A 26,121-nucleotide genomic window follows, 5' to 3' on the forward strand; every position below is an offset into this window, starting at 1 on the left:
ACAGTAGTGTTTTTTATATAGCATGTGTTGCAAGCTCTGGCATATAGCTCAGAGTGTATTGATGTGTTTGAGCATGAAGCTTTCTGGAATAGCACTGGAGAACTGCACAGAGCGGAGACAAACCTCATGCAGTTTTGTCCATATCTTCTTTGAGGGTTGATCTTTATCTGTTGAGATTTGGTTTGGAGGGAAGAGGTTGATTTACCTCTAAAGAGAGTTTGCAAGTAAGCCAACATATATGCAGTTTGGACAATCAGGAGAATAGGAAATGGCAGATACCAGACATGTCCCAGAGGAGATTGAATTTAGACATCAGATTTTTGAAAATGTTGACAGCTGTATTCTCCTTTTGCCAAGTCTGCACTTGAACCGTAATGCTTTTCCAAACAACTGTGTGTGGTAGCTACTGATCTGCTTTGGTAAAACTGGAACTATCTGTTCCTGGAAAAATAAAATGGCATGGCACTAGCATCTGTATGCCAGAGTAAGCTCTTGTATGTCCCCAGCAGAAGAGACTACAGCAGAAACATCTGCCAATGCCTTGACAGCACCAGAAGGAAAGTGAGAGTCTGTTGGGATTTAATAGTGAAGCAGTAAGGCACAGGAGAAGAGGAGGAGTGTTGACCAAAAGAAACATATGAGCCATTGGGACTGTGAAAACTCTGCATCAGTGCTCTTTCGGAGGGTCTCCGTGGAGTCCCAGCTGTAACATCGTCATGCCTGGCTGGCAGTGGCGTTGTCGTCTCTGCTCATCCTGACCAGGTTGCCTGTCAGTGAGGAGCCACAGTTTTCTAATTCCCAAACGTTTATTGGTGAATCAGCTGTCAAGTGTAGGATGACATAACTTTTGGCTAGAACCTCATTTTTAGTCTGTGTTAGTAATTACCTTGGACCTGAGTAGTTAGTGCAAGCTTCCTAAGGCCCTTTCCTAGCTCGCCCATTATTTTCATGGAGTTTGTTCTTTCACTGTGGCAGTATAGCACCAGGGCTGCTGGAGCTATAGCTTTCTCATTATTCCCACAGGTGTGAGCTGAAGGGTGACAGGTCTTCAGCCTTCCCTGTGCTGAAATGTTGTCCCTTAACTGGTGTTAAAGTAATGTGACCTTTTACATGAACTTGGCTTTAAATGTGCTGTGCTATTAATGGCTTATGTTGCCCAAAGAAACAAAAAAAGGCAGTATTGGATTGGCGTAAGTATTTTTATGCTAGCATAAAAAGGTTTCTATACCAACATCATCAGCATCACTAAGACAGAAGAAAGTGGTGTGATTTTCTTCCAGCTAACATGTAGTCTAGGGCATTGTGCCCTCACCTGCATTTCTTACTTCATGAAATAGATAGTTATAAATTATATTGACTCCACAGTTGTTTTAGCAGTTCTGAAGTTGGCGAAATTGTCGTTTTACTTTGAAAATAGTTTTGGTTTCATATTAAGTCAGTGGAAAAATATGAAAAGCATGATCTCTTGGTGTCATTTCTACTAACCTGTTTTAGGTAAATACTGGCTTTGTCAAAATACTTAACTGCGTGAGTCCTTTAAGAATTACAAGTCGTGGTGAAGATAAAATGTTTGAGTCATTCTTGTGTTTTTGATTTCCTTTAAGAGCAAGGAGATTGAATAACACCTCAATCATGTCTTTTTATTTCTTGTTTTTAATCAATAATGTGTAGGATGACTGCCACCAGATAGCGTGTATGCATTAAAAAAATCAAGGCGATTTTACTTTAATTTTAAAAGATTAAAAGAAAAACACCAGGAATTTGACTTTAAAACTGTTGATCTTGTTATTTGTTCTAGGAGAAAAGACTAAAAGAAAAAGCGGCAAGGAGAGAAGCAAGGAATAAAAATGCAGAGGTAAGGATTTTTGTTGTTTTGATCAGATAGTGATTGTAGTTTTGAAACTTTTTTTCAATTACTACATTCCTTTAATAAACCATGATTTAGTTAATGATTCTTAAAAAATATGTTCTGTTTCCCTTTTCTTTTTTATTACCTTGCTCTGATCTGGTTATAATGACTTGTGGTGGAAAGATATGTAGTAAGCACATACTCTTTTTGCCTAGTAACACTAAGATGCTTTTTTTTTTCTTTTTCTTTTGAGTTTCATCCTTTGCTCAGGGGAGCCTTTTGGAACTGCAGTCTCTTTATTCTGTATATTGAGCGAGTTGCAATTTCAGCTGCAGTGCTGATGCTGTTTTTTCTGAATACTTGGGCATGTATATAACTTGCTACAACACTGTGGGCAAAAAGATTTTTGGTGAAATCTCATTTAAACTTGTTTCTGCTGAACATTTTCTTTAAATGGCAAGTGTTTACATTAAAGCTTATTCCTTTCCCCTAGTTAGGCCCACAAACTCTTTGCTATCCCTTGCAATATAAGTACTTTACAAATTTTCTGATTGCTTATTTAGTTTTTCATATTGCTTGTTTATGATAAACTGAGATTTCATTCAACTGCAATGATTTTCCAGAATATGGACACTGTAATGTGTATGGTTTTTCATACAGTATCTCATTATGCTGCACATGAATAGTTACAATTTGTTCTTGGCAGTTAGCAAAGTTCTTACTCCCTTGAGTAAATCTGTTATGTTCTGTGTCAGATTTTTCCAAGCTGACTAGGCACTGAGAGACTGAAGTATAGGGAGATAACTCGTACTGTAGTTCTGAAGTGGAAAGTAATTACAGTTTAGGAAGAAAAGCCTAGTTGTACTAAGTATTAAGTATGATTCTGTCTGCAAAGATGGCAAGCTCCGAGAGCTGTTGGCATCATGACTCCACAATCAAGCAATAGAAATTTTCTGTGTGTAATTGAATGTATAGAAAATGCATACTTTTAATGTAATGAGCAAGTTTTTAGGAAATTGTGGAATGAATGATTAATGAACGTCTTAATATAGGGAGGAAACATTGATCAAACCAGGCTGTATCACGTTCATAAATGTTCAGCAGCTCGTTAATTCCACCTCTTTTTAAGGATAAAAAAAATCCCAATGTCATATTAGTCAGCAGCTGGAGAAATAAACCCATGGAAGGAATCTGCTTTTATATACTTACCCCATCCTACTCTTTGCTGATCAAATGAATCTCTCTTTATTGTTTGAAAATGAGTTAAGTTGATTTCTCTTAAAGAATTATCTTTGTTCTATGAGCATGTGCATGTATATAGTATGGGCTAAGAGCAGCGCCTCACCCTAAGAATCATATAAAATAAAAATGCAATTTAATGTCATCCTTTTCTCTCTCCTGTGCAACACTTGCGCTTTAAATTGTCTGTCAGATTTACTAGTCCTGTTTCAGTGCGAGAAGGGCATACTCCCTTTCTGAGCATACTGTGTAAATCTGTTATTACTTTGGCTTAATTCTCTTCCTGAACTGCTTATCTCGCTCCGTGCAAGAAGATACAAGCCTCACAAGCTGACGTGACTCCTCCGTGCAGTGACAATGGCGGGGCGATTTGTTTGGAGGCTACGTTTGCCAGAGCTCTGCGCAGGAGAGCCTGGCACCCCTTCTGCAGGGAGAGCGCCTCCCGCGCCATGGGCTGGCGGCGGAGAGCCAGCACGCGGGCCCGGAGGGGCAGGTAAAGGTGGCAGCTTCAGGCTGCTCGGCGTCTGAGGAGTTAATTAAGAACACTCCCGGCCTCGGGAAATCTTGCAGACGAAGCTGCAGTAGCTGAAGCTCTCCACAGTCCATATGGGATAGGACTTCAGCAGCTCCTAGGAGGCCCTCGGATTTCATATATGAAAAACAAACAAACAAATTAAAACAGTGAAACAGACGAACTATTGAAATGGAAACTAATTTAAAAACATATAAGCTGCCTAAATCAGGAGTTCAAACACTTTCACGTTTTCACTAGTGCCTTCAGAATATGGCTTGTGACACACTTGCTCTGCAACACACAATTCCTTTGGCAATTATTTGCTAATATTGTTTTCTTAAAAGGGAAAGCAATATGGAGAGACCAAAACCAGCAGAAAAGGTATTTTTAGCTATATTAGTGCAGTTTAGCAGCTGGAGAAAAGGACTAGATCAACAATTGCGAACAGCCCATCACTTCAAAGCAGCTGTGGTCATAATTTGTTACTCCACTCCTTCTACACACTTTATTCCAGTTGTTTGTATTTTTAACTGCTTTTTTTCATATAATAAACTCTTTGGGCTACAGAGTATTGTTTATCATGTTATTAATATTATTATTATTATTATTGTTATTTATCTTTCAGTAGTAGCCCACGGGGTGTGATATGACCAAAACTATGTACTTCTGCATTCTAAATATGAAATAATAATTTTTCAACTATGACTTCTACATGTCCGCTTTAGTATAATTCATACATTGTTGTCCTTGTGCCATGTTGCTTATTGGACAGTACTTGCTGACATGTTGTATCTTAACATGCTGCTTATTTCCAAAATGAAAAATAAGGGAATATATTTGAAACTAAAACATTATGGTTTACAATTTTTTTATTTTTACATTTTAAACCATACATTTGTAGGATTGAATCTTAAATTCAGACTATGACGCCTTTTATTTTTAGTATTTCTGTCCTGTATGTGTTCATCCCTTTTCAGTGCCATGAATCTTGACTTCTTGACATTTTTCATTTACCCTGCCTGTTTGTTTACTCGTTGCCTGCACTTTTTAATAACAGCTTTCCTTTGACCTTTTACCCCCATATTATTTGGGTGAGGAGAGGGAATAACTTCATTTTAACATAGTTCTTCATTTCATTCATTTCTGAGTGCAGTAGTTTTAATGTCTAAAGTGCAGTATTTTTAATGCCTTGCATAAGTGCAAGCCTGCTGTCTGTCTGCGAACAATGAGGAAAGTTTAGATCACAGCAGAGATGGGCCTCATGCTTTTTCTTCTGTGTCACAGGAGCCTAAAGCAATTGCAGGGGACGTATGTTGGAATGGGGCATGCTCACTACAACTGGAGTTTAACAACCAAATTCTAACATACTGTACTGAATGTGTGTGAACAGGGGATTAGATGGGTTGGTAACTTCAGTGTTATTAACTCCACCTTGAATGATCCTCATGCAATAAATAGACTGGTAAGAAGTGAGGGCTCTTAAAGGATGCTTTGGAGATGGTATTTCCTGGAATTTATGACCATTAATTATATTTGAATGCAAAAGGCTGTGAAATCAAATAAAATAAATTTTAAAAAATATATGTAATATGTATATATTATGTATTACTATATTTTCCATTACTTCCATTACTATATATATAATATATACATATACATAAAGAAGAGAGATAGAAGAGAAACTGGAGACTTAGTCTTTCTTTTTCCCCATCAACAGATGTTTGATTTTCTCCTAGTTTAGGAGAATTTGATAAGATATTTACAAATGTAGTGTTTTCATATGAAGAAAGAAAATACTTTGTCATCACTCAGTACTGATAACATTATGGTCCTAAAGCCCTATCACAGACTTTGATAAGGTTTACTGTAGGCTTCTTGAAAATGGTTCTGGGCAAATTAGGTAGTCAGGTTGTCTTTTGGCTGACAAACTATGCATAATGCAATATGCAGAATATGTAAAAGTATAGATGGACATTTCAAGGCAATAGCCGGTATATTATAAGGGCTGGGAAGCCTTTTATAAAGCCACCCCTGGTCTGAAGCAGAGCTAGCTCCTATGTCTTGCACCCTGAGCTGGGAGTGCTGACAGCGCTGTGCAGGGGAGGTGGCGTAGCTCCACGTGTAATAGCTCTTGCTGGCACTAGCTTGGCCCAGAATGAGCCTGTCCTGCTCCCACACATGGTTGGAGGTAGCACTTGCCCTAGGAGAGGAACAGCGAGGAAGTGATACTGGTGGCTGCTGCTCTCCCTGCCTCTACACTGCATCCCCCACTGCTCCATGTGTGCCTTTGGCCTCAAGTGAAGTGTCATGAAAATGCTGGGAGCCAGGCTGGGTGCAGGCCACCAGCTGAGATGGCAAGCTCTTGTGAACCGTTGTTCTCTGAGGAACGTTACCCATATTTCCGGATAGCCCAGTCTCTACTTGCCCTAGTAATGAAGGGCTGATTGTGCACGTTACTAGAAGCAAGAGCAAAGTCAAATTTCTGTAATCTATCACATACTTATTTCTTAATATAAATAATTAAAGGACATTTAAATCTCATTTGAAATGTAAAATAGAGGTTAAAGCTTCAATGAAGCTAAATACGGCTGTATTTCTCATTTAGTGAGTTTAGTGTTTTGCTATTCTATGCCTTAGAGGAGTACTGATATGTTAAGAGTTCTGAAGTGAGGAAGGGTTTTTTGTTTTTAAGAAAATTAATTTTCTAGTAAAGATGTTTTCCAGAAGCATTTGAACAGGTCTGTGGGATGGGAAGGGGACTAGAGCCTAGTCAGGATAAGGTGCTGTTTCCTGCTCCAACACTGATTTGCTTTGGGATCCTCAGCTGTGAACATCCAACACCATGCAAAAAATAACTACCTCCTAGAGGGCATCAGCATCTGCTAGAAAGAGTTTGGGCAGTGTCTGTGAGCAGTGCCAGGAGATAGATTTTGCTCAGTCATGACAGTTTGGTGGATCAACCCAGCCATTGACTGTCCTGTAGCAATTACAAAAGGGGAAGTACTTGTCTACTAGGTGTTAAAATAAAAGTAAAGCACAATCTAGCTATCTTCCTATACCTATTTCTTGCACCTACCAATATTCAGTCATTCTGAAAAAAACCTTCCCAAGCATTTGACATTTTAAGAGCTGATAGTGTAAATCGTGTAGACTGGTTGTTCAGCAATTGTCATCTGACTAGTTGCTTAGTAAAAATCTTTGAGTGTTGTGGGTTTGACTGTGGGTGGTGATAGTAACTTCTGTTTGTGTTTGGCCCTCAATTCCTGTGCCGTGCAGGCTGGATAAGTTGATCGGTGTACCAAAGCTTTATACTTTATGGCTTTATATTTCATGAGTTTATTTTCCTCTTTGGGTTATTGCATCAATCACTTTATTCATTATTTTCTTAGAGTCACAGTCTTAAAAGACTCAAACACCACAGAAAATAGATTGTGTTGCATGTTATAAAAGTAATGTAGCTCTCCTGGGTAATTTGCAAATCGCTTGTATTTGTCAGTATGGATTACTTGCTTTATGGCAGGATGCACAGTTTTGATAGGATTTACCCAGTGCTATTATCCAAAGCAAAACAAAGAAACCTGAAAAGGGACAGACTGGCAGATCAGATGTTTACTCCAAGGTCAGAGAATCACAGAATGGTTGAGGTTGGAAGGGACCTCTGGAGATCATGTAGTCCAACCCTCTTGCTCAAGCAGGGTCACCTAGAGCATGTTGCCCAGGACCCTGCCCAGACAGCTTTTGAATATCTCCAGAGAAGGAGACTCCACAACCTTTCTGGGCAACCTGTTCCAGTGCTTTGTCACCCTCACAGTGAAAAAGTTTTTTCTCATGTTCAGATGGAACTGCCTGTGTTTCAGTTTGTGCCCATTGCCTCGTGTCCTGTCGCTGGGCACCACTGAGAAGAGTCTGGTTCCATCCTCTTGACACCCTCCCTTCAGATACTTGTACACGTTGATAAGATCTCCTCTCAGCCTTCTCTTCTCTAGGCTAAACAGGCCCAGCTCTCTCAGCCTTTCCTCATAAGAGAGATGCTCCAGTCCCCTAATCATCTTTGTAGCCCTTCACTGGACTTGCTCCAGTAGTGCCACATCCCTCTTGTACTGGGGAGCCCAGAACTGGACGCAGTACTCCAGATGTGGCCTCACCAGGGCTGAGTAGAGGGCGAGGATCACCTCCCTCGACCTGCTGGCAACACTCTTCCTGATGCACCCCAGGATACCATTGGCCTTCTTGGCCACAAGGGCACATTGCTGCCTCATGCTTAACTTGGTGTCCACCAGCACTCCCAGGTCCTTCTCTGCAGAGCTGCTTTCCAGCAGGTCACCAGCAGATCAAGCTGTACTGGTGCATAGGGTTATGCTTCCCTAGGTGCAGGACCCTGCACTTGCCTTTGTTGAACTTCATGAGGTTCCTCTCCACCCACCTCTCCAGCCTGTCCAGGTCTCTCTGAATGTCAGCACAGCCCTCTCGTGTATCCGCCACTCCTCCCAGTTTGGTATCGTCAGCAAACTTGCTGAGGGTGCACTCTGTCCCTTCATCCAGGTCACTGATGAATTAGTTGAAAAGGACTGGACCCAGTGTTGATTCCAGGGCACACTGCTAGCTACAGGCCTCCAACTAGACTTCGTGCCGCTGATCACAACCCTCTGAGCTCTGCCATTCAGCCATTTCTCAGTCCACCTCACTGTCCACTCATCCAGCCCACACTTCCTGAGCTTGTCTATGAGGATGTTCTGGGAGACAGTGTCGAAAGCCTTGCTGAAGTCAAGGGAGACAACATCCACTGCTCTCCCCTCATCTACCCAGCCAGTCGGTCATTCCATCAGAGAAGGCTATCAGGTTGGTTAAGCATGATTTCCCCTTGGTGAAGCCATGCTGACTACTCCTGATCACCTCCTTACCCTTCACATGCATGGAGATGGCCTCCAGGACGAACTGCTCCATCACCTTTCCGGGGATGCAGGTGCGGCTGACTGGCCTGTAGTTTCCTGGGTTCTCCTTCTGGCCCTTTTTGAAGACTGGGGTGACATTGGCTTTCTTCCAGTCTTCAGACACCTCTCCTGTTCTCCATGACCTTTCAAAGATGATGGAGAGTGGCCTAGCAATGACATCCGCCAGCTCCCTCAGCACTCGTGGGTGCATCCCATCAGGGCCCATGGATTTGTGGGTGTCAAGTTTGCTTAAATGATCTCTAACCCAACGCTCCTCGATCAAGGGAAAGTCTTCCTTTCTCCAGACTTTCTTTCTTGCCTCCAGGGTCTGGGGTTCCTGAGGGCTGGCCTTAGCAGTAAAGACTGAAGCAAAGGCGGCATTCAGTAACTCTGCCTTCTCTGCATCCTTCGTCACCAGGGCACCCACCCCATTCAGCAAAGGCCCCACATTTTCCTTAGTCTTCCTCTTGCTACTGATGTATTTGAAGAAGCCCTTCTTGCTGTCCTTGACATCTCTCGCCAGATTTAATTCCAAACGGGCCTTAGCCTTCCTCGTCACATCCCTGCATACTCTGACAACATTCCTATATTCCTCCCAAGTGGCCTGTCCCCCTTTCCACTTTCTGTAGGCTTCCTTCTTCTGGTTGAGTTTTGCCAGGAGCTCCTTGCTCATCCATGCATGTCTCCTGCCCCCTTTGCTTGACTTCCTACTCATAGGGATGCACCACTCTTGAGCCTGGAGGAGGTGATCCTTGAATATTAACCAGCTCTCTTGGACCCCCCTTCCTTCTAGGGCCCTATCCCATGGGATTCTTCCAAGCAGGTCCTTGAAGAGGCCAAAAGTTCCATAAGAAAAACACAGACTGCTAAAAACCTAGGGAAATCCAGCTTGAACACATACTCCTTAGTGAGGGCGTTTTTCTGTGTTAGAAAAGAACGAAGAGGCCAAATCAATGGAATAAAGTGAAGGGCTGGGAATGTCATCAGGCCAGAGAACTGATATACTCCTATGAGTACTAAGAGAAATCCAAGCACTTGGTCTTCAGAAGAGCTTTTTCATAGGAATTCTTGTTGAATAATTTTAGAGCATTAAAAGATCAACAGCAGCATCAGGGTAATAAATATGCTTTAACTTCTCCTCATGCCCTGCCCCCCATCCAACATACTTTGCTAGTCCCAGAGGATTTACTACTAGTGTATGACATCTTATATATTTTATAAAATGCATATTGAATATATGTACACACCCACATGTATTTATGTAGTGTAAGGTTATCACAGAGTAAAATGGAGTTAAGAATCTTGGTATTCTCTGTTATGAAGTGTCTTACATGAGCACATTTGCAGAATACACCTGGGTCATCAGGACGCACATACGTAAAGATGAAACTATGACACATTCAGGAATTGATATCTGCCTGTATCACATCACCGCAAGGTGTAATCCTCAAAACAGCATTACATTTTCCTCTCTTTGTGCCATGCTCTGTTGAGATCTTAACCAGAAAATACTGAAACTCCCTATCTTCTTGTACTCTTCAGTACTTACCTTCCATGTGATTCGAGATACACAGGCTGAATGTAGCTCACAAAGTCTTTGTGCCTGGTGGCAAAATTCAAATGAGGAAGGGACTGGGAGTCTAATCTCTTGGGAGCCTGTGGCCAAGAATCCATTGGGAGAAATATAATCTTCAAAATGTGCTGAAAATTGTGCATCCACTGTATTTTATTCCTGGGATTATTGGAAGTGACTTCTACTCCCTGACAGCCTGACTTACGCCTTGAGTTTCCTTTTCCTCGAGATCTAGCCCACAACCTCATGATTAGGTTGGAGACGCTAGATTCCCTGTGTGTGGGAAAAATAATTTCAGCATGGAGAGGGGTGTATGAGAGTGAAGGAGGAATTTGATCTATGCCTCTTGTGAATACTTGAAACCAGTGGTTCCCAAATTTCTTTGAGTTCATCACTAACCATTGTTGGGAAAGTCTTGTGGAGTATTCTGCACCCTAATGATCAGAGAGTCAACAGTGAAGGTAAAGGTGCTTTAGTTCTGGTCACCTCTCATGACCAGATGGAAGGTGTTGAGGAACCTTTGCTTTAGATCCCTGCAATTTCTGCAGCTCAAACAGGGTTTCAGGGCTAGATCCTTCCAGGGGTCTGGAGTATGTGGAGATTGTGCAGTTCCTTGTGTTCATGGAAAATCTCAGGAGGGCGACTCTAGGCTGTATCTTGTTACAACTGTTTGATAGTTGCAAAGAACTTAAAATTGTTCCTCATTAACAATTGTTCTTGATTCTACAAACCAAAAGGATAGCAAAAATGTAGCTGAGCAGTTCTGCTCAACTACAAAATCTTCCAGTATCTCTTGTGTGGAGAGACTGCAACTGAAATTACCCTGTGAGTTAGTTTCTTTTTATAAGGTTATACTTCTTACTGGAAACAAATGACTTACCTTTAGTTTAGAAGTTGTTCTGGTCTGTGAGCACTTGCAAAATGTATACATGTCCAAAACCTAAAAGTAATTGTTTTTGTTTTTTACAATTTTGCGTTTGCATAGTTTCTGAATTTCCTTAAGCTCTTTGAATGAACAGAGTAATTGGGTATTGAAGGATAGGTATGACATCAATATTTTAACCTACTGACTTAGTAATTTCAAAAAGTTTCTTAAGGCAGAATCACAATTTCAGGTTCAAGTTTTAAAGTGAAAACAGAAATCACTGATTCTGAACTACCTGTATTCTGAAATATTTTTTAAATCAATATATTCTCCAATATTTAAGTTAATATTTAAAAACAGATAGCATATGCCTGTATAGAAATGTTATGTACGTTTTGCTTATTAGAAATAGCATGTTGATGATTCCAATTAATACGGCACTTAAATTGTTTTAAGTAAAACTGTCATAAATGCTGTCTTTTTGGCATTAAAAATGTATATGATCAAATCAATATTTCTGTGTCCTATACCTGGACATATAACAAGGAAGGAGTCTTATGGATTGGTTTGCCAGTTATGTACACGTCTGTGAACCTTTTCATTACAACCATCAGCATGGGGAGAATTCTGAGTATGTTTGCAAGACTGACCATTTAAAATAATGAGACATAGCCATAGCAATTGAATTTTGTGAGCATAAAGTTTACAACTGTTATTTTTAATCATTTATGATATGTAATGGCAGTCCACTGCTCTATGCACAGTAAGCTGTTGATTTACCAGTCACTGAGGTGATTTCTGTATAGTCCTGGCAGAAGCGTAGGCTTGAGGGGATGTGGCCCTTGCACATGCCCTCTTATCCCCTAAAGGTCTGCTGGAATGAGGTAGTTGCACACAGGATCAACCCAACTGCATTTTCATTACAATGTCTGCCGTATCTTTTCACAGATTAATAGACAATCAATACAGCATCTTTGGTAAGCTTTGCAAGATTCAGTTTGTGTTAAAAATATACGTATATTTTTAATAGTTTAGGGCTTTCTTCTTTATACTTCAAATATCTATATAAGATGTGACTGACACCAAAAATCTAGGTTTTCAAAAACTTGAAAAGTGCCTCCTGAAAGTCAGAAAATAACACTTCTGCTTCAATGTGCTGTCATATTATTATTATCTTTTTTGAGGAGATGATGCACTTTATCTAAAGGTACCTTCATTAATTTTTTGTGGTGACCTGTAAAACTGTCCCATATGAAAACTGCAGTATTTTCCTGTAGTGGGATTTTAGTAGGAAGTATTGGCAAATTGCCTTTGACTTTGGGATCTAGTCCTTGCATACTGGTTTAATAGGTTCAAAATAAATAATTTGCAAATGACTGATATTTAAAAGAGTATTTGTCAATCTTATCTGAAGATAAAGTCTGAAGACTTAATAATTTACAATATCAATTTGACCTTTTTTTTCAGCTGACAGAATATTTGAACATAGATTATTCTTTTCCATGGTATTCATTATTAAGGCATTCTCTGAATTATATTACTAAATTTTAATTGCTGAATTTCAGAGAGCTCTCAGTGGGTGTTTGATATACACTCAATGTTTTGAAAAGATTCGCTCCTGTATTCAATGCCTTGTGCTTGCTTCACTTCAAATATTACACGCTGGTCTTGAGTCAAGTGTAGTCTTTCTGCAGAGAAACAGCATTTCCCCTCAGGCGCGTCTGCCTTCTGTCCCTTGCCCTCTTTGTGACTTTTCTTCATCATAGACCACCTCCATATTCTAGGTGAGCCAAGGCTTCTCCAGCTAATAAATGCACCTTTAATTTTCCTCATTCAATGGGAGAGAACGGAGGGATGATGGGGGCTTGAGGCATCCGTGTGAGTGGCTGCTGAGGAAATGCTTCTGATAATGAAAACAGAAGCAGCTGCTTTGGGTGCAATTTATTTTGGCCCAGTCTTGCTTTGCTATGGCACTTGTAATGGTATTACAATTTTTTAGATATTTTTCTTATGGCTTATGCACAGACTTTCCTGTAAAACTTGTTTATCTTTTCTTGTATATATGTGGATTTTGTATATATTAACAGGCTGAGCCTCCAGAAGATTAAACCATGATTGCCAAAAACAGATGTTTAAATAACTTTAATTTCAAAATCATCCTGCAGAGCTCATCAAATTAGATTTTTTAACACCAACTTGCTTGCTTAGATGCCTAACTACTGAATTTCATGTTTTTATCTATATGTTGCAGTTTCTATTCTTCATTTTTTTAAATCCTCATTTGATAATCTGATTAGTTAATATTCCTACTTTTCGTTAGTCTCTGATAAAATGAATGTCTCAATTCTACTGCACGTCATTTACATCTTAGTTTCCCCAAGAGAAATAGTATGTTGGTTTCTTCCTTCCTTCTGTCTGCACTTGTTAATGAATGTTGCTTTCAAGAAACTCTTAAAACTGAAGTCTGATCCTTCAGCTTTTAACTCTCTGCTTTGTTGCATTTTCACTTCCAAGCTTATGGTAAAGAAACAGGAAAAAAAAAATTTTCCCTTAAGATCTTGTTTTTTTTCTTAGTTATTTTGGTTACAATTCTGGGGGAGCTTTTGGTGAAACATGAGTATGGAGTTGTGAGAATAGAGGGACAGGATGAGTGTCCCTTGTTTTTCTGCTGTGTTAGCGAAGACAAGAGCTTATTGTCTTCCTTTATTGTAAGTGACTTAAATTTCTAGGGTAATGCTCGAGAAACATCTCCAGCGGTTAAGTTAAACTCCAGGAGGATTGCACTGTGTAATTCAGTGCTCTTTAGGGAGCTTTTCATTTCTAAATAATCCATGTAAGTTGGGTAGCGTTGGAACAGGATCCTTAGAGCCATCTTAACTTCATTGCTGAGCTTCAGAGCTTTCAACATGTTACAGAATAAATGTTTTTCTTTATTTCAGAAAAACAATATTTTGGCATTGAGGGAAAACTTGAGTATATAGTTCCCCTCCCTTTTCCTCTTTGCCTGTGTTTGTGGATGTCAAAAGGAGCTGCACTGCACCGTCCAGTTCCTCTCCACATGTGACTGTGCGCTAGCACAGGGAAAGCAGTAAAAGAGCTCTGTTACTCTCTTGCACAGATGCCTTTCTGAGACTGATGATTGAACCCCAATAGCTTAGCTTATACATGTTTTTCCATTCAAATACACATTTTATCTATTCGGGCAATGTATTTCAGCTCAACACAGAAAAACATAAGCCTGCAAAAACTGGACAGGACTCTGTGTATTGCTGAGTACAGACATGTATAACCAGGAGTAAAAACGTTCCCTCCTGAGCTTCGCAGTTCCACTCCAGCACGAACTGAGGATTTTCACACTAACTGTACAGCCCTGTCTTCTGTAAGCTTACAGAGGGGAAGAAGAGTGCCCTGGGCCTTAGCTTTGGACTTCCATCCTGTTACTCTTTGTTCTTCCTCTTGATTAATAAAAATTCAGGAGACTGTGTAAGATGCTGTGGTCACAGTGCACTAATATATAAGCCTAATTACTCTGCCCTTTTTAATATTATGATATTCAAATATGCTGAAGTAGCACATTGGTAAGTTAAAAAAAAAAAAGGGAAAAGGCAGTTCTAGAGTGTTACAAGCTGTTCTTTATGTGTTTTCATCTTAGACAGTAAAGACAGACTATTGCTTAAAGTCACTCATCATGATGTCGTTTGTGAATGTTTTCTGCTATGACTTGTTAACAGTGTCTTGTAACCAGTATTTGAAATTTCTCTCTCTCATAGCACAAGTTTTAAAGCTGTTACACCAAGCTCATTTGCTTTGTTCCAGACGCAGACTCCATATATGTTTCGAGCAGCAGATCAAGCTATTGTTTATTAGTGTTGAGTTCTTTGTGGCTTCTTGCCTCAGCACACTCCTTGGATACTTTTACTACTACAGTATGTTAGAATAGAGTGGAAATGAAGTTTTGAACATCTTAACCTTCTCCTCTGCCTCCCCACAATCCTGAAGATGTGGGAAACCCAAAACAGCTCTCACACAAAGCTTTTATTTAAGAAGATGAAATTCTGTCCATGTTGGCATCCCTTCTTCTATGAGCAGTCCAGTCTGGTGAGAATAGTATGTTCTGTTGTGAACAACATGTGTATTCATATGCCTCAATCCTGGCTGTATAAATATGATGCGGATGGCTGCATTTCGTAAGTAATCTGGATCAGAACTCTTCAAACTTCTTTATTTTGCATCTTGATTTTTTTGCTGGTATTACTCTGAGCCTCTTCCCAGCTTTCCTTTTGTGCATTAAACTTTCTTAGAACATACGCTTTGGATGCAGGGACTCTACCTTCCTGCACATTTCAGGTATGAACTTCTTAAGAATGAGTTAATTGGCAGATGAGCTAGTATAGTCTTTCAGATGTGTTTAGATGGTACTGACATCCTCATGAAGTAAGGAATCATAGTTAGTTTTAAATTAAGCAGCTCTGTTTTCTCAGCATCCCTTCTGTTTATATTCTTGGAATGTGTTGCTTGCAGCATTGTATGTAGTCTGCTCTATCTACCATCAGCAATCATAATTGCTACTAGTGATGAAAATTGATTTGTGCAATCAGAAAACCATTATCTACACTCTGACTGATAACGCTGCAGTTGCCAACATTTTAAAATTCTTCTGGTGGCTGTTTTCAGAATTCTCCAGGGTCATGTAGGCACCAGGTTTCCAGCTGCTTTCTGTTGAATTTTAAATGAGCATTAAAAAAAAAGGAAAAAGCTCTCAATGACTCTCTCAATATTTTCTTCAGACGGTTTTTAAAGATCTCGTGTTTTATCAGATTCCTTCTTTACCTGATATGCTAGGTCAATAGTGCAGTATCCCATGTTTTACCACAGCAACGCAGTCCTTGTAACAATGTTAAAAAGAACAGAATACCTATCAGATGCATTGATTAAACAATACAGTTTGTTGTTAGAAAACCCTGAACTAGTAACTAGCTTGTATGGTTATTTAACAGTGCATGGAGAATTGGGTAAGCCTCATGCTGCCCCAGACAGAGCACTACCTTCTTTTTGAGGGAGTCCATTAGGACTCCTTGTGTCTTCCTGTGTGGCCTCCAGTTTTTCTTAAAGGTCCCTTTTCCTCATGGGAATGCGCAATTTTATTTTTCCATCTTTCCTCCATTTAGTATTTCCTTTTCTTCTTTTTTTTCTCTAGTCTTTTATGAGATTTTCCTTTGGGTTTCTGGGATTCTACTTTCTTGTTTCTCTGTCCTCTTTTCTGCTTTTTCTGAAGGAGCTAAATTCAAGCTGCTACTGCTTTTATTTGGTTACTTTCTGTTGTGTGGAAACTAAGAGCAGAAACAATGGAGAGCAGCAGGAAGAAAGGTAATAGCATCATCTGGGAGCAAAGCCTTAATAAATGCTTAGTTTTTTAGGGAAAAGTTTTTTCTGTCTGTACTATCTGGTCAGGGGAATTCATAATGTTCCTGACATTCCTTCAAGTGAATGTATACAGTTTTGCTGGGCTGTACAATTGTAGTACTGCTGGATAAATGTTTGTTTTCCAACACTACTGCTCCATCGTTCTAGGAAGGACTGAAAGAGGAAGTCTGTTTTGCAACTTGCACACATTCATACTCTTGCAAGAAACCATTTGCTAAAAGAACATCAGGAAGGGTTCAGGGCTAATCACTCTCAGCTAAGAAAAGCCAGAATTAGTTGTCAGTGCTTGTCCCTTTCTGTAGGCATTTAGTGATGCAGATTAAAAGAGGTGATTCTCTTCGCCCCCCTGTGCTGGACACCACTCCCTGCTGAGCAGGGTCTTCACCACGGACTCTTACTAGCGCGCAGCAGAGAAGGGAGGAGACTGTATGTTGTGCAGCCCTTCAGTGTTTCCATGTGCTCATAGCGTGAGTGCCATCCATTAGATAAGTGGATTAAAAATCTTGTGAGAAACACACGTACACGTAGACTGTCAGCTGCACTGTTATTAACATTCAACCTTATTTCTAGCACTTGACTACTTGATTTTTGCAAATTCAATAATGATCTCTTAACAGCTCTTTTTGACTGTAGTTTCCCAGAATATGAGAGTTTCATTCTTTGCTAACATATTTATTTTGGAAAGAGAGGTCAGACCCCGAAAAACTTGTGGTGTGTAAATTCTCTTTTAAACTGTGTTGGAACTACCATGAATTAATATGACACCCATTTCTTTGAAAAGGCTTCTCTGGGAGGTGTAAATCCATGAGGCCTCCACGTAATTGTGAAACTGTGTGCAGTTCTGGTCCCCTTCAGCTCAGAAAGGATGTAGTGGAAAGCGGTCTAAAAAACACGAGGAAAAAAATAAAAAAGCTGAAGTTCATGTAGAAAGAAGACAGCTGAGGGCAGATACTAAGTCTCACCTAAGTTATTGAAACACGTAAGTATAGCTCTTTATTAACCTTTTCATAGCGCAAAGCCTCCCATTCTGTGTAATTCCTTCTGAAATCAAGCTTGTGGTGAACTATGTGGAACAGTGCGGATTTGGCCCTGTGAGGGGATTGAGCTCAGTTTCCTCTTCTCCCCACCAGTCACTCTGTGCAGAACGCCGTTAAAAATAGGCAGAATATTTGCTTATAGCTGGATATGTGGAACATGATGCAGTAGGGCACTGTTCTCAAAGCTTATGCTTAAAGCTGTTAATCCAAGTCCAGTGAATGTTTGATTTGCAAATATTTTGTTTGCCAGGCATGTGAGACTGGGCTTCTCAACTCAGTTCTTTAACTTCCTCAGCATAATTTCTATCCTTGTTATCACTGAAAAATGTGGTTTACTGTACTGTAACAGCTGAGAATTGTGACTTGTCCTGTGTGTTCTTGTGATGTGTGGTTGGGGTAAATGTATGCAAGCCAGGACTTTATAAACAGTTCTTGCAAAAGTTTTTGCGCCATTCCTAACCATCCTCTTTCTTTTGTATAGTGCTTTCCCTAAGATCTGGAAATAGGTTAGCTAACTTTATGGTAACTCCTTAGATGCTTAGTCTTTGGTGATGATTTCTGTTTCTTAGATAATCATAGCTTGCCTTGCCCTTTGCTTGGTATTTGTCTGCAGTCTCCTTTCCTCTCTTACATTTGTGATTTTTTTTCCTTTTACATTTGGTACTTGGTTTTCCCCTGTCTTTGAACTTCCATTTTAGTGAGGAAGGGAGGAAGTTAATATCTTCCCATATGAAATTTTCTAAGTTGCTATTACAGAAATGAACTATATCCATAATAATCTGAGAGATTTTTGTTCTCACACTGTTTTACATTTAGAGCGATGGCTGTGTGGGGCAATTTGTAGTTATGCAGTGTGTTGTTCTTGTTCTGGGCTTTGCTTGTGCAGAGCTTTCCAGTCATTTCACATGGTAGATTTGGGATGTAGTCAACTGACTACTTAGACGAATGTGAGAGCAGCAAACACACTTCTGTTTGTGACATGGGAGAAAATAGTCTCATGTCTTCAAAAATAGGTTACTGTGGTTTTCCAGTACATTGGCCCTGATCTTGCTTGGTTTGTGGCAAATGCTTCTGAATAGGTAGAACTACCTTGAAAGCAGTTGTGCAAAATAAGCTTTTATTACTGATAGATAAGTAAAGCATTTTCCAGTGAGGAGAAGAATCTCAGTGTAATGCTGAGAGAGAATTTTTAATGCAGTTATTTGCTACTTGATTTTCCATATAGTTTTATATGTAGATAGCAACGTAGCAGTTTTATGAAGTACTCCATAAATATGTTCTTTAGATTACTGTTTATGTGGTACCATATTTCAGCATATTGTGTCAAAAATCAATTTTTTTAAATTGATGTTCAAACAGATGAATTGATTTAAAAATTCAGTGAGCAATATGTAATGGGGTTAGACTTAGTTTATGCAAGAAGAATGTGCAATATTTGATGGTGTATATTGCTGCCCTCTGTTTGTTCTTGTTGGATGAACCATGCAGGGTTTGGCCAATGCTTTGTAACTTTGGGTTAACAAGATAAATTGTGGGTGGACAAGGAAATGTGATTGACTGATTAATTACAGTCAAAGTCAACTTACATTTACTTGATTGATTTACATTAGCGACATTTGAGCTGAAAATTAATTAAGATCATTAGGTTTCATTTTAAATGGTTATCTCAAACAGTCCATTTTCTTTGCTAATTCATGTGCTATTAAAATGTCAAGTTATTAGCATTTTTAGTTTCCCATCCCCTAATATTCTAGCAGATCACATTTGTATTTCTAACACTAGTGCTTAAGAAAATTACCACTCTGTTCAAGGTATTGACTAACTTACAAGATGTATACAGCTTATGAAATTCATTCTCAGGCACTTGAGCTTGTGTTGCAAAATACGGTGATTATTACAAGATGTAACCCACTTCTTTGGGTTTATATTATAATATTATATCATTCTAGTTTAATTTTTTAAATCATTCTTGTGCTGTTGTTACTATGTTTAACTTAGGAGAATTCTCAAGTTCACCAATTCCTTGTTTTGTGAGCTGCTGCCTGCTTCTGTACAGCATTAGGAATGCTCAGGGCTTGGAGTCAGCTGGTCTTGTACTTTGATTGTGGCTCCTATGAAGATAGGATATTAAAAACAAGGATATTCTAAGAATTAATGTCTGTTCAGTGCTTTCAAATAAGAGGTACTGGTGTAGGTGCTTGGTGCTGTTACCTAAGTGGCAGATTTAGGTTTTCCCTCAGTTCCTCTTCTCTGGTCAAAGATGATGTCCTTTTAGATGTAAACATATGAGTGTTGGGATCTTTCTAAGTTGCTTCGGTCCCCTTTGAGGTATGAACATTTTCTTTTTATTAAATCACTTTGTTTTGAATTTCAGTTAGGCTGTCAGTCATGTCATCATCAGATCTGTTTTGAACAGATACTCACTAGTGTTTGTAGCTCAAACCTGCTCTTCCTCTTTATTTATGGTAAAATACCAGCTTCTTAACTACTCATTTGTCATATCTGAAAATGTGCCCCAACATGCCATCATAAAGCTTAGTTTGTGTAGTTATCCTTTAAGGAACACTTCTGTCTACTCATCAGGCTTTCAGGAACATTGAATACTTTTAATGTTAGTTCTGACCGTATCATTAACGGTTGCCAAGTATAAATTTTATGTAATTTCTTTATGTCATATCTTGTACACACAAAGGTTCCTAGGAGCTTGCAAGTCACAATGATGTGGATATTTTGATATTTTATTTCAGTACTTGTTTGCAGCTTCATTCCTGAGCAGCACTGCTTTTTACAGTGGTAAAAGTTACTGTGTAATTGTTATACCCAGAAGTAAAGAGAAATATAAAGATGGATGCTGTGTCATTAAAGAGGCGAAACAAGTACTGGAAACTGGCTCCACTGAATTAGGGGGAAAAAGGGGGAGGAGGGGCCTTGTTGAACACTTTGGCACTTCTGAGCCCTCCCGTGCCCTCCACCAGGACCTCTTTGCATCATATCTGAAAGATTTTATTTTTAGTGTTTAATTTCACCTTACTGCTGTGACGACAGGCACAATAGAAGTTAGCCAAAATTAAAGTTGCATGTATAAGTAAAATAGTATGTTGTAGCTGTATTGCGAGGCATCAAAACAAAACAGTTTTTCTCCCGCTATCTCCCTCCCCGTAAACTGTTACCAGTCTCGTGGACTTGGAGAGATTCTATATGCTACTGTCTCCTTTGGCATAACTTTCCACAAAGGAATTAACAAAGTGAAATAGCCAAAAGATGAATAAGTTTAAACAAAATTCAGGAGCTTCTCATGGCAGCAGAAATAAGACATTGCAATTTGAGACTAGTTCTTAGTTGACTATGGGTAGATCAAGTTGTGATGTATATTAAAAAAAAACAACCAAAAAGAATTTTAAAATATTTTATTTTCTGCCTACTTGCTTAAAATTTTTTGTGACTTCTGTGGGGAAGCACTATTTATTTCTGCCTTTTGAGAGTAATATACAAGAGGAAAAAGAAACTTTTCTTTCCTAATGAGAAAAGGAGCAAGCAGAGGTTTGTTTCCCCCAGCAGCTGAAGCCAGAAGAAAAGGAATGCCAGTCCTCCCTGCTCTCTTCATTTTGTTAATTTTTAGATGTCCTTGTGCAAATTTCTGGGATAGGAAGGTTACTGCAGGAAAGGAATTTAGTTTAAAAGGATATACGTTTTGAGGCTGGATCTGGAATGATGAAACTGTGCTCTCAAGGACTTTTTGGATTGATGGTACCTCAACTACATTCATCAGTAGAGCGTTCCTTTTGTCTGATGCACATTATTTTTTTCTTCTTTCTGTGTTTGAAAGTTTCTTTTAACTCTGCAAGAAACATACTCTTATTTCATTTCTGTTTCTCTCTTTTTGGTCCCTGAGTGCAGTCACTGTATTTCATGGGATCCCCTTTTTATATTCTTCTGTTGGTTGGTTATTTAAAAAAGGATTACTCTCTGATAACTTGACAGAAGTCCTAACTGTTGACTGAAAATGAGATTTCGTGCCACTTTTGACTTCTCAGTTTTCAATTAATAAAATTGCTTGATGTTCTTTGAAATCTTAATCTTTAAAGTCTTAATCATGAGGGAAAGGGAGATACCCTCCTTAAACACGATGTGGTCTGAATTTACTACTAACCCTCAGAGTAGTGGGTCTGGATGTTATGCAGTTATGGCATTTTCATAAAGAACATCAGCTCAGTGTTCATTTGTGATCAGCAAATGGAATACAAGGAATGATTAGAAAAGAAGTACAGAACAAAACAGAAGATGTCTGCAACGCTGTGTGCATTTCTTGCCACCCCATCTCAAAAAGGAAATAGACTGGAAAAGATGCAGAAGGTGACACGGAAATATATAGAGTGGTTTCCATACAAGGTTATATATTCATCTTAGAATACAGACAACTAAAACTGTAGGAACACGCACTACTAGAGCCTGTTGAAGGAGCTGACAGTTGGGTTTGCAACAGGCAAAAAATTAAAAATAAATATGTGGAAATATACACTTTTATTTTTTATGAAGAGTATAACAACATTTTAGATCTTATGGTGACAGAATAATAAGAAATCTAAAGTTTGAATGTATTTAAAAATAGAGCAGAAAATTTAGGGAGTTATCAGTGCTCATTACCCATAACCATCCAAATGCAGCCTCTGCTTCAGGAAACCCTACCCTGCTAGTCAGTGAAGATGGAAAGCCACAATAGGGAAGTACCCTTCTGTATGTCCCGTTTCATACTTTTTCTCTAAGCATCCAGTGTGGTTGCTATCACAGACCCTTCAGGATCTTGGGCCTGCAGGACCATTGGCTTGACTCAGGGGGACTGTTTTCATGCAGTCATTTCACGTAGAAGTAAATCCTAACAGTGCCTTTCCTTTCTCACTCATGTATCACTGTTACCCAGACATCCTTTCTGTAGTCTGACTGTATCAATCAGTTTGAATTTGATCTGCAGAAAAACACAGCTAGGCTGAGTTTATTGTCGTTATGCATGATTCATACTAACATTTAGCTAGAATTCATGCTTTGTTGATTGCATCTTTTACTACTTTTTCCTCTCCTTTTTCTCCAAGGACATTCTTTTCATCTTCTAGGCTTCTGAAATGATCTTTTGTCCTAGCTGTTTCATTTTCTTCTGCCAATTTGTGTTTTCTTGGTGGTTGTTCCTGTCTTGTTCTCAAAGTATTATTTCCTCTGATAAGTAAGAAAGAAGATATTATTTGGGGTTTCTGTGCTCCTTTTCTTTCTTGTTCATGAGCTAAGCTCACTGTTTTGCCTCTTAACACACTGTGAATTTAAGGCCTAAGGCCTTAATTCCTGAGAATTATCTAGAGTGATGGTCCCAGATACACTGGAGCAGACCTGTTTATTTTTCTTGCATGCTTTTCCCTTTGCTCTGTCAGATTTACTGAATGTCTCCATATTTATTGGTTAAGCATTTTCTTATTCATTGTTCTGATTCACCTTGAATTTCCCCGTAGTCTGTACATTAACAAGCACAGTTTGGGCAATAAGAAGAATTTCAAGTTCAAGCACAGTCACAGGACTCTGGTGGGACTGGAATTACAGACCTTGGGAGAACAGTGCATGTGGGTAGAGTACGGTCACAGGATGTTCATGGAGGATAGGCAGGAGGAAGAGGATGAGGAGTTGCACTCTATACTAATGAGCCTCTTCACTGCACGGAGCTCACAGACGTTATGCCAGGAAGTTCCCAGACTGCACTGATGACTGTTTCCTGGTACAAACACAGGAGAGGTCAAACAAGAGTATTACTGTCCTTGGCCTGCTGTTCTCAAACAGGGAAGAACTGGATTGTGGTCATAGATGGTGGCTTGATGACACCTGAAGATGAGTGAGATCAGGAAGGCTGTGAAGGTAGAAAGCAGAGTTAGGATTCTGGACTACAGGAGAGCAATTTTTGGCTTTTCCATTAGGGAACTGCTAGGCAGAATTCCCTGCAAAAAGGCTATGAGGGGAAAGGTTGCCTAGAAGAACTGACTGATTTTTAAAGAAAACTTTCTGATCGTTCAGGAATGAACTGTCCCATTATGCAGAAGGGCTCAGAGGAGGTGGACAAGGGCGACGTGCTCCTGGAGCTCAGGGAAGAATGTAGGGAGTGACTGACTGCAGCTGTTGCAAAGAAAGCTGAACTTAACACAAAGGGCTTTGACCAGAGGGTGGTCTTTGTTCTAGATAAATGGCTGCGTCAGTTGAGCTGTATATCAGCTGGCTAGATATCAGCTGAGTGAATCAACCAGCTGTGTAACTGTTTTTGCCCGAGTTAAACAAAAGAGAGCAAATGTCTTCTTGAATTAGGCAGATCAGCATGTGAGGGTATATACATGGCTCAGCCTAACATAGAGTATAAAAACTGAGTGACAAACAAAAAGAACTTTGAAGAGAACAACAGGATTGAGCTGGCTTCGAGCCATGTATTCCTTCTGGGTGACTGGGGATGCTCGGCATCGTGATGGTGAGCGTATTATAGAGTCCAGTAATGAGAATTGTATTTGTATTGTGATTCAGTTGTATATTGCCATTGCTATACTCTGTTAAGTGTAATTTGTACTTGTACTGTGATTTAAGTACATTGCTTTATCACTCTGCTAAATCAAAATACTGCATAATGTCAAATAACTTCAGATAAATATACTTGGTATTAAACATCAAACCCGCATATGTGGAATACCTAAGAGAACTTGGTCATAGAATATTGGACTCTGACAAGCAGGGAGCATCTCAGTGGTCTAAAGCACAAATAGGGAGTGTACAGGAAGTAGAAATAAGCACAGGCATTGCTTGGGTACTTAAGGACAAAGTTAGGAAGGCCAAAGCCCAGCTGGAGCTAAGACTAGAGAGGGACATAAAAGGTAAGATGGGTTTCTGAAGATATGCTAGTAGCAGAAGAAGGTTCAGGAATTGGTAGGGAAACTGGCCTGGTGATGAACAAAAAAGCTGAAGTACTCAACTCCTTTTTTTGTGTTGAAACAAAACCTTTCCCCAGACCTCTGGGTGTACCACTATGGTTTGAGAAGGACAGAGAGAGACAGCCAATGATGGAAGAGTAACAGTTTGGAGAGTACTTTGAGAAGCTGAACATATTCAAATCCAATGGGGCTGGATATGTATTCACCTGAGGGTGCTGAAAGAACTAGGTGGTGTGATTGGAAAGCCCCTGTTTATCATCTGTGAGAAATCAAGACAGCTGGGGATGGGCCCTGATGACTGGAAGGATGCAGTGTTACACCCATCTTTAAGAAAATCAAGAAGGGCTCAGGGAATTTTAGTCTGATTAGCTTTATCCCAGTCCCGTGAGTGATCATGAAGCTTGTCCATTTTCAAGTGTGTAAAGGACAAGAAGGCAAACCATGCTTGACAACCTGATTGCCTTCTGTAATGAAATGACTGGCTAAGTGGACAAAGTGCACGTAATATACCCTGACTTTAGTAAGGCTTTTGACCCTGTCTCCCACAGTTTTCTCATTTGTAAGGATGTGTGGGCTGGAAGAGCAGACTATCAGTCTCAGCTCATGAAGTTCAATAGGACAAGTGCAAACTTCTGTACATGGGGCAGAATAATCCTGTGCAGGCTGAGGACTTTCTGACTGAGTAGCTGTCCTGCTGAAAAGGAGCTAGGGGTAATATGGGATATCAAGCTGACTATGAGCCAATGGTGTGAATAAGGCAAAGTGGGTTATACTGGGAGAAGCATGGTCAACAGATTGAGGGAAGCTAGTATTCCCTGTTTTTGATTCTGATGAGGGTGTACCCAGAATACTATGTCCAGTTCTGGGTTCTCCAGTTCAAGATGGATGTGGAGAAAGTGGTGAGGGTCCAGTGAAGTCTACCAAGATGGTCTGGAGCCTAGAGCACATACCTATGAGGAAAGGTTGAGGGGGGGCCTGTTTAATTTGGTGAAGAGGAAGCTAAAGGGCAATCTAGAATTAGCTTACTTGAAGAACAGTTACAAAGATGCTGGAGCCAAACTTTTTTTTGGTAGTGGTGGATGATGTAATGAGCAGTAACCAAAAACTGTGCGTTGGCAGTTTCAAATTGGACATTAGGTAAAACATATTCACTGGGAGGGTAGTGCTTGAACTGAAACAGGTTACCCAGAGAGGTTATGAATCTCTTTCCTTGGAGGTTTTTGAGGCTTAGCTGGGCAAAGCCTCAGCTGAACTTATCTGGTGGTGATAGTACCACTTTGAGTGGGAGGTTGGCCTAGGAACCTTCAGAGATTTTTTCCCACCAACATTTCTGTGACCTCCGTACTCAGTTTTGGTTCCTTCCTCCTAACTCAGAGTTAGGACTTCGAGTTTTCAGTCAGTAGGAGGTGAGTGGATACCAAGCAGTAGCTAAATCTGGCACTCAAAAAATGACTGCCACCTGCTTGCTCCTCCAGAACTCATGTCTTAGCACTATATTGCTATGTATGGTATTTTTTTTCTTTAAATAGTTGTGTTTTTCCCAGTAAAATTGTACAAAACTTACATAAAGGTCTCAATTGACAGATGTAAAGCAAAGAAACAGCTAAAATTAGAAGAGGTAAAAATAGAGGTAGGGAAGCTGTCTGGATGATCTTATCAGCAACAAACTTGTGCTGAATTATGCCTGTTAGGTTTGCTCTGTTTATTAGGTCAGACTCTAGCTCAGACCTAATTCAGCGATATCA

The 26,121-nt window shown here is 39.7% G+C and overlaps 1 protein-coding gene across 1 annotated transcript in view; it reads left to right on the top strand.

Moving 5' to 3' along the window:
• DDX10 (DEAD-box helicase 10) overlaps positions 1-26,121 on the top strand; it is a 231,868-nt gene that overhangs the window by 164,161 nt on the left and 41,586 nt on the right. The window contains exon 16 of the mRNA XM_067289783.1: positions 1,799-1,855. Within this exon, the coding sequence (XP_067145884.1) occupies positions 1,799-1,855 (57 nt within the window). The remainder of the gene's footprint in view (positions 1-1,798; positions 1,856-26,121) is intronic.

This window comes from Apteryx mantelli, chromosome 1 (assembly GCF_036417845.1).
Source record: "Apteryx mantelli isolate bAptMan1 chromosome 1, bAptMan1.hap1, whole genome shotgun sequence".
Lineage (NCBI taxonomy): Eukaryota > Metazoa > Chordata > Aves > Apterygiformes > Apterygidae > Apteryx > Apteryx mantelli.